This window comes from Alosa pseudoharengus, unplaced genomic scaffold, assembly GCF_046254945.1.
Source record: "Alosa pseudoharengus isolate Yale_2024_CS ecotype anadromous, Long Island Sound unplaced genomic scaffold, YU_APseudo_1.1 YU_APseudo_1.1_scf_13, whole genome shotgun sequence".
Taxonomy (NCBI): Eukaryota; Metazoa; Chordata; class Actinopteri; order Clupeiformes; family Clupeidae; genus Alosa; species Alosa pseudoharengus.
In genome coordinates, this window is record NW_027468598.1 from 19,253,073 (window position 1) to 19,264,629 (window position 11,557).

Here is an 11,557-nt window from a genome sequence, read left to right on the forward strand (position 1 = left end):
GGATGCAACGTGACAGTTCATTTAAACTTCACAACGAGTTCGGCGAATTAATATACAAGTGTGATATGGCCAAAAAAATGGATCTACTTTATAGGTGTGCAAATAACATACGGTTAATGGTCGTTCTAAATTACGTAGGACAAAGGGAAATTCAACCAAGCAGTGAAATAATTCCACACTCCACATGTGTGACTTACTCCCACCTCTGGGAAACACATATATCTATGGGAAACACACCCCAGATTAGTGAGACATTTGGTCACATGATACTTGGGACACATGATCACTACATGGTGCACACACTCTTCAATGACAGCTTGAGGATCATGAATTAAATTTCAACCACTCTTCATTCCCTCTTGCACCAACAAATCTATTTCACTGCATTCTGGTGATCATTTAGTTTTAAGGTTCCTGCAAGGATTACACTGTGTGTGTGTGTAATGTCTGCATTGTACACAAATTACTGAGGTCATTATAGTGATATAGTGAACTATAACAGCCCGGAATATTAATTTAACCCCCCCCCACCCACAATGGCAAAGTCCTAAATAGGAAGCAAGTATGTGAGTGTTTTCAAATGCAAATATTTTTCAGCAGTAATAGATGTTATGTTACCTCAGTGAAAAAATAATCTCATAAGCAACTAAAAACAAAGATCAATCAATTGTTCCTTCAAACAGGTGTTTATTATGCCTTCACCTTAAAGACACTTTTAATTTAGCAACACATTTTTGTGGATGAGCATAACATGAAGTGGACATTCAACGTTGCAGTTCAAGAATAACCATTTTAGCACACACATCAACAAATATGTCTGAAAAAGGACAACACATTAACTGAATTACACACTTTTTTTCTTCACAGGTTAAAAAGCCTGGTTAAAATGTTAGAAATATTAGAAAGGTCTTAAAATGGTACAATTGGGTATGTTAATCAGGCAGCTATATTTAATGTAATCAGTTTAACAGCGGAAATTACAGTAAAACACGTTGACATTTACAGTTAGTGAGATGAGGTGTTAGTGATCATAATAACATCAGTCAGTTAATTCAACCTAAAATGTGTTAAGGCTCTAGAGAATGTAGTTACCGTTTGTCTCTGACATATTCAAGATCTAAGGCCATTGTACTCAAGTGTCAGTGGTAACCCCTTAGGGCTATAATACAAAGCAAGATCACTGGGTCACCCAGGTAACTTCATGAGTAACACATCTCAAAACAACTTGTGAATCAAAAGATTCTTGATGTAGTGCGCATGTCTCTCTCTGACACACACACACAGTGACTAAGGGCCATTCACACCAGGAAAGATAACTATAAAGATAAGTGTCACTACTGTACACCTACAGTATAACTATATGAACTTCCATACTGACCAACAACAAGACAAGTCTCTCCTTGTGTTGATGGATCTTATGTCTAAAATTTGATGGATTCTGATTGGCTGTCAGTTTCTTATTCTCAAAATCACTCCGAAAGTAATTCCAGATAATATTGTTCTTCATGTTGTTATTGTTAAAAGTGTGAGTGTGGACATCATCATTAATTTTAGCTAAAGCGATACTGTTATCGTTTTAGTTAGCGTTCTTGGTGTGAATGGCCCTTTACTTCTGAAGTCACTTAGGTAAGCGTGTAATCTCGTTGTGTACACCCCTCTGGTGAGAAAGGGTAGGCTCGCAACATACAACATCTTCAAAACATCACTTTGTCCATCATCTCAATTGATACTTTACAAAAAACAGTGTAGACTAGAAAAAAGAAAACAAAAAATCTAAATCCTATAGGTCCTTTTTTCCTCATTACAAGGGCTAAAGTGCTCCAGGATGCGACATTGCACGGCTGGCATTGCAATTCTAAAAAAGCATATCGGCAAACTAGAATTAGGCAAGTAGAAAATATGTGAGTCATACAAATAAATATTTTCTTTAAATATATAATCCTCATAAAATATGAATATAGAATACAGCTTTTTATAGTCACTATACTGATTAGTATATTTATGTGTATATATATTTAAATAGAGATATATATTTTCAAATGAAAAATGTAAGGCTCTATGGAGTAATAGCACTGAAATAAGGAGGAGGAGTTTGTGGTCAGTGGTGGGTGATATTCATGACTTTTTGGGATCCTTTTGGGGTTTGGCCACTGGTTTCTCTTTCCCAGGGCCCTCCTGGATCTTGTAGTCCTCCAGCAGGGCAGCAGCCGTCTGCTTGCCTGTCCTCTTCACCACAGCCTTGATGCCCAGGTTGTCGATGTTGAAGGCGGTCATGCCCATGTTCATGGCTGAGTTGACGGCATGGTCGGTGGCCTGTCCGGCCTCAGCCCCGTACCTTAATCGCATGTCAAAGTGATGCAAAAGGCAAAAGTGAAGAAAAGGGGAGGGGAGGAGGGGAGATTGTCAGAGTGAAGGGGAAAGGAGAAAGTGGAAATAGAGTGAAGGCCATGGTGAGAGAGAGAGAGAGAGAGAGAGAGAGAGAGAGAGAGAGAGAGAGAAAAAAAAGAAAGAAAGAAAGAGAGGGAATGTGGATTAGAGCATGCAAAGCCATCAAGCCCAAGTCTGCGCAGATGTCTGGGTGATATTGACATTGAAGAAACCTTCTGATTAAACAGTGGAGGAAGAAAACCAATTGGCATCCCAAATTTCAGGAGAGCCAAATTACTCGATAAAAAAACACAAAATAATTAATACCCAACCATATGGGATAGCTTTTTCCACTGCTTCTACAGCATGTTGTAATTAAACAACTACAAATCCCAGAACCAAATTACCCTGCCAGGCTGTAAACATGTCACATTCAACTACTGCCTACTGGCACCCTCTGTGTTTGACAGACTGAGGGGAAAAAGTCAGACACCCCCACATCCATTAGTTGCGGTGATTAACAGAGTGGAGAGCACAGCCAGGCTAGACGGCACAGGCAGTAGCGTATTGGTCAGTGGTCGCCAGTGACTCACTGCATTACCCAAATATCCAATTAGAGAGCAGTGCACATAAGCCGGAGCCATGCCTGTTGCAATGACAGGTTGATCTGGCATTAAGCAGGTTTTAATTGATTTAAGGAGAGGGGGAGTAGGGACTACTTCTTAACTGGAGGATCTAGGGCCGCATCTAGACCCCTGTATCTGTAAGTGAATGGGAAAACAACATTGTGAGCACGGATTTGTCGCGTTCATTAGGATACAAGAGCAATCTAAGCAAGCCAGTGGGGAACATGTCTCCGAATGCAAAAGACCAACAGGGAACAGGGAAAAACGTATTTATAGAAGTACTCACTTGTGTTTGACTGTGGTGACGGTCTCTGATGCAACGTTCTGAGCAATGTCTTTAGCTGCCACTTCCAAGCCCGTCCAAACAGTAGCAAAACCTGTGCATTAAATGACAAGCAGACACACACACACACACACACACACACACACACAAGCATTGCAATATGCCATTAGGCATATTTTAAGCTGTGGAAAATGATTAAGCCATATCTTCCACCAGTAGGTGGTGCTGTTGTACCTTGCACTCCACTGGCAGCCACCACCATGGCTCCGTCGATGTTGGAGCGGCCATCCTTGTCCTTCCTCATGGACTCCGGGATCAGCTTGCTTCCGTGCTTCTTCACATGAGGCGCCAGCTCTCGCCCTACGCAGCCTGCCACTGTGCACACCCCGTCGACTGTCAACACAAACAAACAAACAAACAAACATCAGCCACTTCACTAATACAGCACTCAGTGTCTGCTACAGCAGTGCTGTGATGAGAAGCTGGGGACATCCTTTAGCTGTTAGTGATGGCTTGTGTCAACAGCTTACATAGACAGCTAGGTTTCAGCTTAGTAGAGCATGAATTACAATGACTACTATAAATGTCCTCAAGCAACCTCACACAGACCCCATTTTCCATTATATTTGGGCACTTCTTGCCAGTAGCTTTATAAATGTGTTGACTATAAATGCTGAATTTCCTCTTAACGCATCTTGTGTATTTTCTCTGTCAGTCACTGACTAGTTATTGCCAAAGAGAGCTGGACAGATTTATCACCGACACGCACAAAAAGACACACACAATCACCCCATCATTTTTTCCTGAAAATAAGTATAGCTTTTATAAATTACACAGGGATGGGGGGGGGGGGGTACTATGACTTCTCAAAGAGCCGTCAGTCTGGAGCCGCGGCGGCGTCCTTCCAAACCCTGCTTGCCAGTTTCCACGCTCAGCATGGGCTTACCCAGAAACTGGCTGACTTTGACGGCTCCGCCGGTGGCCTGCTTGGCCACTTGCAGGCTCTTGGTGACGGTGGGGCTGACGTGGGTGGGCTTGTCCTCCGGGGTGATGTGATCCCGCAGCTTCGACGCCCCCTTGTGGATGGCCTTGCCCGTGTACTCGGCCCCCTTCACCAGTCCCCAGCTCAGCCACGACGCCCCTATAACGGGCAGTACACACAAAGCATTCAATCCTATTCAGCTGAATGAATCTACAAAAGTATAATAGAATATAAAATATCATATAAATTATCTATAATAACATATGGTAAAATTTCACAAATTTAAGATTGTGATACCATCCTATCCACATCCAGGATGTGGCTAGACTGGTATCCCGGATGTTGCTAGGGGACGGTATCTAGGATGGTATCGAAATCTAAAATTGGTAGCATTACTGCTCCATTTCAACCCTCTTAAGTGAAATCAAGGATTTTGATTTCACAATGTGATGGGTTTTCCAAGATCCCATCACATATATAGTAAACATAACATATGCATACGTTTTGAGTATATGTATAATGCCTCAGGAGATACATTGACTTGATTCAAACCAAAGCTTAAGAGTGTGTGCCTATTGCAATAGAGGCCCATAGAAATGTGTAGAGGTCACAGTGGCTTTCTCAGTCCCTCACCTGTGAGGATGCCCTGGGCCACCTTCTCGCTCCACTCAGGCAGTGTCTTTTCATCTCCATCAGGGGGCGCTGTGGTCTCCGGGGGCTGCAGAGGCACCTTCTGGCCCAGGTTGATGGTGTCCGCTTCTGTCCCGGGGGCCTGCAAGAGGACAGCAGCAGCCCACACACGCACGCACACACATGCAAACACACACACACCCAGCCCTTTAGAGCATGGCAACAGGCACAACAGATCCAACACACAGCCGCAACGCTACGCTCTCATAGGGGAGCAGTATAGCATAGCAGAATATTTAGCTTACTTCATCAGAGCAACAGCAAAAGCAGCAGGGCTGATGGGGTGATGGTAACTGGTTGGAAGCTGGTGTTATTCTACTGCACATTACTTTTCCACCTGCAGACACTAGAGCGGTCCTCGCTGGCAGTGCCGACAGTGATGTGTAATGTGTGTGTGTGTGTGTGTGTGTGTGTGTGTGTGTGTTACTGCCCCTGCCCTGTCATCTCTTCCACTCATCACTGTCTGTTTGTTTTGCTGCTGTGCTCCTTGCGCTACCGGGGCGGGTCACAAGGAGAGGCACAAAGCTGTGTGTTGTGCCCAAAAAACAATGGGGCCGACTGTTCTGTTGTCCTTCCGCTCGCTAGGAAGAACAGAGGCCTCAGTGGCCGGTCCCTTCCCTAAAACCCTAGATGCCTTTGAGATCTAGAGCCGCCTGCCTGGGACGCTTGGGCATTCAGAGGGAGTATGCTTTACGTGATGGCTGTTCCATATTAGTGTCTGTGGTTTCAAACGCCATCATGCATTCAGTGGTTGCCTATGTGGATTCCCTGGGGATAATATTTTTTATTAAAACACCCGGAAAAATTACAGACATATGAAATGCACCTGAATACCTGCCTATAAGATCTGTCTGAGCTTGTTCAGAAGCAGCGCTCTCACTCTCCCTCTCCCCTCTCTGCCCATTCCTTCATCATCTCTCTCCTTTCATTAGCGCTGCCTGACTTGCAGAGGGAGGTGGCAGCCTGGCAAGCCAAGGGCATTAGAGCTCAGTAATGCCCTTATCCCCTGCTGGTCCCAAATCCACCAGAGTGCTTAAGTGAAGGCCATAGAGTTCAGCAACAAGTAGCTCTCCACAGTCTTTTCTTTCTTCTCACCTTCTCTCTCTCTCTCTCGGTCAGTTTCTCTCTCTAGGTGCATGGTCAGCATAGCTCTAACCGTCCAAGTCTAGAGGTGTTCCACTACTATGTTATGCATATCAGTAGTAAGCATTGGTTAGTTTGGGAACGCTGGGAATACCGCATGAAATTCCAAGTGGTCTGGGATGAAAGGGCCCTGGAGAGAGGCTGAGGTGTTAGTCATCTCCATCAGCAATGCTCTACTCTTTGGCCAGCCTCAATGACCTCTAGCCTGACCTTTTCCATATGAAGAAAGTGGTTCCCAAAAAAACACTGGTAAGCGACTCTTGACTGACTCACACATCCAGTTATTCAAATATGGTGTGACTTATGTGTGTAAAACCTTACTCTCCACTGCAATACATTGAATACAATTTGGTCCTGAAAAGAAACCATCTGATTCGACAACACTTGACTAAGAACGTAGTAATATCCACTGTTGCACAAGGCATCAGAGACTCTGTGATTTAGGAAAAGGTCTTTCAGTTTAACCACACCCGTGACCCAACACTTGGAATTTCAGTGGTGTTCCCCAGTGTTTCCATTAGTACCTGTTTAAACACATCTCTCAACCTCTCAAACACCCCTGTGATCTGTAAAGGACACAGCAGCAAAAGCGTTCATTTTCACACCACATCAAATCAAATCGACTGGAATCAAAGCGAATTAAGACACAGACGAGACAAACAGGCAGACACAGTGCACGTCAGAAAGCGGAAAAGGGATGATCCGGCCACCCAGTGATTTGAGTTAAGAGCCGCCGTGAACATGCAGGGTTGAGTTGATTGCAGAGTGCTCCGTGAGTGAAGGACGTGACAACGTTTCGGCGCGTTTTACCGTGCTGATACCGCACCTGTTTGTGTGGGAGGGGGAGGGCGGGGGCGATGGTGGTGCCTGTGGCGTCGGAGGGCGACCCCTGGGCTGCGCCGGCTGGTGAGGGGGCACTGGTGTCGCTCACCTGCACTCGGAGGTCGGTCATCTGGGACAGCAGGTCGCAGAAGACCTCACGCTGAGCCAGGGGCAGCTCGGACGAAAGCACCACCCCAACATAGGAGCCCGGCAGTTGCGCCATCAAGTCCGGGAACATGAAGACGCCGGTGTTGCAGAGCAGGACCGGCGAATCGGTAGCCATCAGCGGGTAAAGCCAGTCACACACCTACAGACAGTCACAAGGGAAACAAAATAAGAAACACACACTTGATGTTTGGGTACAGTTTACAGCTTCGTGTGCATCCAAAACCTTTCTTTATTTAATTAATTTGTATTCTATAAGCGTTGTTTTGCATAAGTCTGATTTCTTTCAAGAATACTAATCTTGATTGACGCAATCCTGGAAATAATTCAGTTTACGATAACTGAAAAAAAAACAAGACACAAAAGGGCTCTCCGAATATGCCTCCACTCTGATTGAATACTTTGCATTTGAAGCATGCAGCATGATCATAAAACCACAAGAAAATATGCAACCTGAGCATTTGGCTGCCTGTAGACGTGAAAGACAGTTTAGAGTTGAGTCAACAAGAGCATCAGCTACTTGAACTTTGTTTACAGCAGATCAGCTCAAGAAATATAAACTACCCCCCCCCCCCAAAAAAAACATCCTTCAAAGATCTCACTTAAAGGCAATGAGAGAGTGAAAGGTAATATTGTGGCTGCTGTGTGAAGCCATGATGAATACCTCAAGACCAACACATGCAATAGACTTTTAATCTCAATGTGAACAGATAAGAGAGCAGTGTTTATTATGATGACATTGCAGGCCAAATATTTGCACTGCTGCAGAAAATGAAAGGGCTTTCTATTCTCCACCAACAATGACATGTGGAGACAGGGGGCTTGTGTCAGAGTGTGTGTGTGTGTGTGTGTGAATGGGTGGGATGGATAAATATATAAAAGAGTTAGATACAGAGGGGGAAAAAAGAGAGATTACACATGAATTAAAGTGAACATGAGACATGACTGTGTATGTGTGTGTTTAATAAAGAAAGAGAGTCACTGTGTGACTGTTCATGCAGGCGCATCTGTGTGACAGAGCCGTCTGAATCATAGCTGCTGGACCAAATCCACTTCGAGTCCATTTTCTTCTCGTGGCTGTCGGCTGACAGCAGGATTAAAGGCTACTGGCAGATCGACAGCATGATGGTGGCATGGAAGGAGCTGTGTCACTCACCTATCTATCCATCCATCCATCCACCCCCCCAGCCAGTCAGCCTGTGGCAGCTGGAGTATCTGTCTGGCTCTCAGCTGGGAGCCAGGAGCCACTGTAGCCCACAGGCCTGAGAAAGTCATCAGAGCAGACAGCTGATGGAGCATCAGGAAACCGTCCTGAAGCTAAGCTAGCAAACAGCCCCAGCTGCGGTACTGCACCACGTGGAAAATCCCAGTCATAAATAATACATCCACTTAATTCTACCACTCAGCCCTTGAGACCAAAGCAAACACAAGCAAATCATCTTCCCTCTGTTGGCTCTTTAAAGAAGTGGGACAACTTTTATTGGGGCTTTTCACAAACTGGCTCCAAGGAGGGGAAACGGACAATATGAAAATGTTGCACAGTGTTGTGCAAAGGGACAGAGAGACAACGCCAGCCTGTCTAGTGGGGCACTCGGAGGAACAAGCCTGTGTAATTCTTGCCCGGGCTCCTCTAACACACTGGTGAAAGGTTACAGCACTCCAGTTACCTAACCGCTTTCTGTTGGCTACATGGATACTACCCTATCAGCTGTGAGGGTTTACAAAGCACAAATACATCCACACACACACACAATCACACGTCCAAGTCACTTTATAACCTCTGCTCTGGCTGCACTGGTTCGGCCTATTATCAGCACAACGTGCAGTGCAGTCGTCCAAAGTGTAATTCTCGGGTGTAAAGGTGTGTCTCTATGGCAGTGGGGCAGTGCACGTGTGCATTTGTCTTGTGATAGGTGGTTTCCCGTGCCCTTGTACAGTAGTCTGGCGGCACGCAGCCCTGGGTTAAGAGGCCAGTGGTTTCCCTCCTCTCTCTCTCTCTCTACGGCATGACATCACATCCCAGCAGTGCTAATGGATTTAGAGCTGTGAATGAGTAAGCGCTCACATGATCCTGCTCTCAGGGGACAAAGATAGGCCTGATTAGTGATGGAGGGGGGGTTGTATGGGGAGGGCTATGGCTGAACATGTTGACACTGAACCAAGTAAGTAGGTTATAGGCTGACGGCTGGGTAAAGCCCAAGGAACGTTGGTTTACATCAGCTGACAGGCGGGCAGTTGGAACCACGCACTGTACCGTAGTTATCAGATATTGCATCATGAATAGTTCTAGATTTTTCTTAACCAACTTTATTACAAATTGTATTTTTATATAATTGTATTGACTTATTTGTTGTGATTCCTCCTACTGTTTGGTAAATAATCCACAAGCATGTTTAAATACATTTCACAGAATGATTAAATACATCACTCTTATATGCAGCCCCTAAATTCTCTGTGGCATCCCACCCCAGCTTGTCAGGTGTGTCTTACCTGCAGAAAGGCAGGGGGTCGGAGGGGCATCGTCTCGGAACTCTCACTGGTGAACTTGACGATGCGCAGGTAGCCTGGGTACGAGGGCGCGCTAACGTGCCCCTCCGGGGTCACGAAGAAGATCTGCACTCCATGAGGCAAGAAGAAGAGCTCCTCACCATCCTCACCCAGGCTCTGGGGCGATGGCGGCGTGTTCGGCGCGTAGCTGTAGAACTCGTCCCCCACCAGGGACCTCTCGCCAGTGTCCGTGCCGTAAGAGATGGACGTATGGCCGTCAGCGGCCTGAGGAGAGTACGCCGGGGGGAGCTCGGACTGGGAGGGCCGCAGGGACGGGGACGCCGGGGCCGTGGGGGACACCGGCAGAGGAGCTCCGGCCGGCTGACCATTGGTGCACACTGCCTGAGGGGGAAGCGGCCGTACCGGCTTCTCTTTGAGCAGTTTGGGGTAGAGGCCCTGTGAGGTCGCCCCGTTCCCAACAGTGATGCCGTCTGCTGGCTCTCCCGTCGTCTCCAAGACAGCCAGGCGTGTGGTGATGTTGTTCAGGGTCTCCTGCATCTTCTGCTGCATCTGCCGGGCTGAGTCCCAGGAGCTGCCCACGCACTCCTGGCCCTGCGAGGGCACGCTGATGGCCCGGAGGAGGTGCTGCCGGCCCTGGCGGTAGAGGTCCAAAGCGTGTGCTCGATGTCCGGCTTCGTCCTCAGACAGACCCTCATTGATACACTCGAAGGCACGCTCGTAGCCATCCTGGATGACCTGCAGCCGGGCTTTGTCAAATGCTTCCTGTTTTGCTTGCTCCATGCCTGCAAGGGGTCAGATGAAACTACATATCAGTTATTACTACTGACTTACATTGTAATTTTCAATGGTCATTATTGTGATCAACATGCACTTGTTTTGAACATTAGACTGACATTTTGCACGTTTTAGAGAAGGTAATCAAATGAGTAAGATGGAGACAAAAGAAGTACCAGACTGCCGATAGAAGTAAGTAAATACTCTAGGAAGTTGATGTTAAGTCGTAGGCCAAACATTTGCCCAGTCGTTTATTCATCCTTACTTAGAGGGAACCTTCACAGCTTCCAAAACAATGGATTGTCAAACAAACTAGATTATAAGGATACAATGTCTGACTGTACATTAAAAAAAGCAGTCACTCAGCTTTTAATGTCATAGCTAACATACGCTGACATTACCACAAATAAACACGACTGAACAACTTTAGTGTGCCAAACAAGCTGACTCACACACGACAAAGTCTAGTTGAAAGTAGAAGCTACATTACAAGGAACAAGTCATATAGACACAAAACCTCCCCAAGAGAAAGCAATAACGTTAACTTACCTGTGTTAGCTGGTAAAGAATCAAAACAGCGTGTGTTGAAATGACTAGCAAACAAACTAAAAGCAGAGCTAGCTAATTACAACAACTAACGTTAGCTACCTAGTTAGCTAGACAGCTATGTTGTATATCAAAAAGCAACTTGTTTGTTTGAGTCTATTCAAGCCCATGAGAGGGCTAACGTTAATTAGTCAACTTGATGTCGCTCAGTTCACTGGCGAGCGAAATGACAGTGTCCCCTCTTTGGTTTTAAGAAGGCGACAGGCTCACCGATTAGACTGATTGGTGACCAGCGTGGTCAAATAGGATCGCATGACTCATATACGCCAGGGAAAAGCACTTGTTTTGAAAGCCACCGTGAGTTTGTTGCGTAAACTACAATGGGACAACATTGTCTTCATCGATTCGTTGGCCATTGTTCAGTGTGTGAAAATCAGCCAATCACGTAAAAGGTACAATGTGCTAAGACATGCATCTTCAGTGTCAAAATAAAAGTATTAGTTACAGTAAAACTCATCACTTTCAGTAGACCGATGTTTTCCTACTGTGTCATATCACATTTTGAATTTCTAGTGTATTGACAACAAAAAAATAAATGCAGTCAGACAGTCTTTAGCATGCATTATGCACGAGAACTAAAGGTCTTACAAT

General features: G+C 45.6%; 1 protein-coding gene across 4 annotated transcripts; it reads right to left on the minus strand.

Annotated features, from left to right (window-relative positions):
- Positions 1–677: 677 nt before the first annotated feature.
- On the minus strand, positions 678–11,282 carry LOC143121792 (spartin-like). 4 transcript variants are annotated; one of them, XM_076282386.1, is made up of 8 exons: positions 10,910–11,282; positions 9,569–10,368; positions 7,023–7,220; positions 4,892–5,030; positions 4,223–4,417; positions 3,511–3,669; positions 3,280–3,370; positions 678–2,335 (listed from the first exon to the last, which is right to left on the minus strand). In XM_076282386.1, exons 2-8 carry the CDS (start codon positions 10,364–10,366, stop codon positions 2,116–2,118), a joined length of 1,800 nt encoding a protein of 599 aa, XP_076138501.1. In that variant the 5' UTR covers positions 10,367–10,368; positions 10,910–11,282; the 3' UTR covers positions 678–2,115. The 4 variants fall into 4 exon arrangements, with proteins under 4 accessions (XP_076138501.1, XP_076138499.1, XP_076138500.1 ...); XM_076282384.1 differs by having other exon boundaries at positions 6,918–7,220; XM_076282385.1 differs by having other exon boundaries at positions 6,918–7,220; positions 9,569–10,388.
- Between the last annotated feature and the right edge of the window lie 275 nt (positions 11,283–11,557).

Bases quoted from the DNA above. Each gene is read 5' to 3' on its own strand.
- LOC143121792 (XM_076282384.1), bottom strand. From the start codon at position 10,366: ATGGAGCAAGCAAAACAGGAAGCATTTGACAAAGCCCGGCTGCAGGTC. The intron at 5,031-6,917 runs GTGCGGTATCAG...GTCCTCTTGCAG, and splicing joins TCCCCCTCCCACACAAACAG to GCCCCCGGGACAGAAGCGGA. The intron at 3,371-3,510 runs GTACAACAGCAC...TTTAATGCACAG, and splicing joins GGCTGCCAGTGGAGTGCAAG to GTTTTGCTACTGTTTGGACG.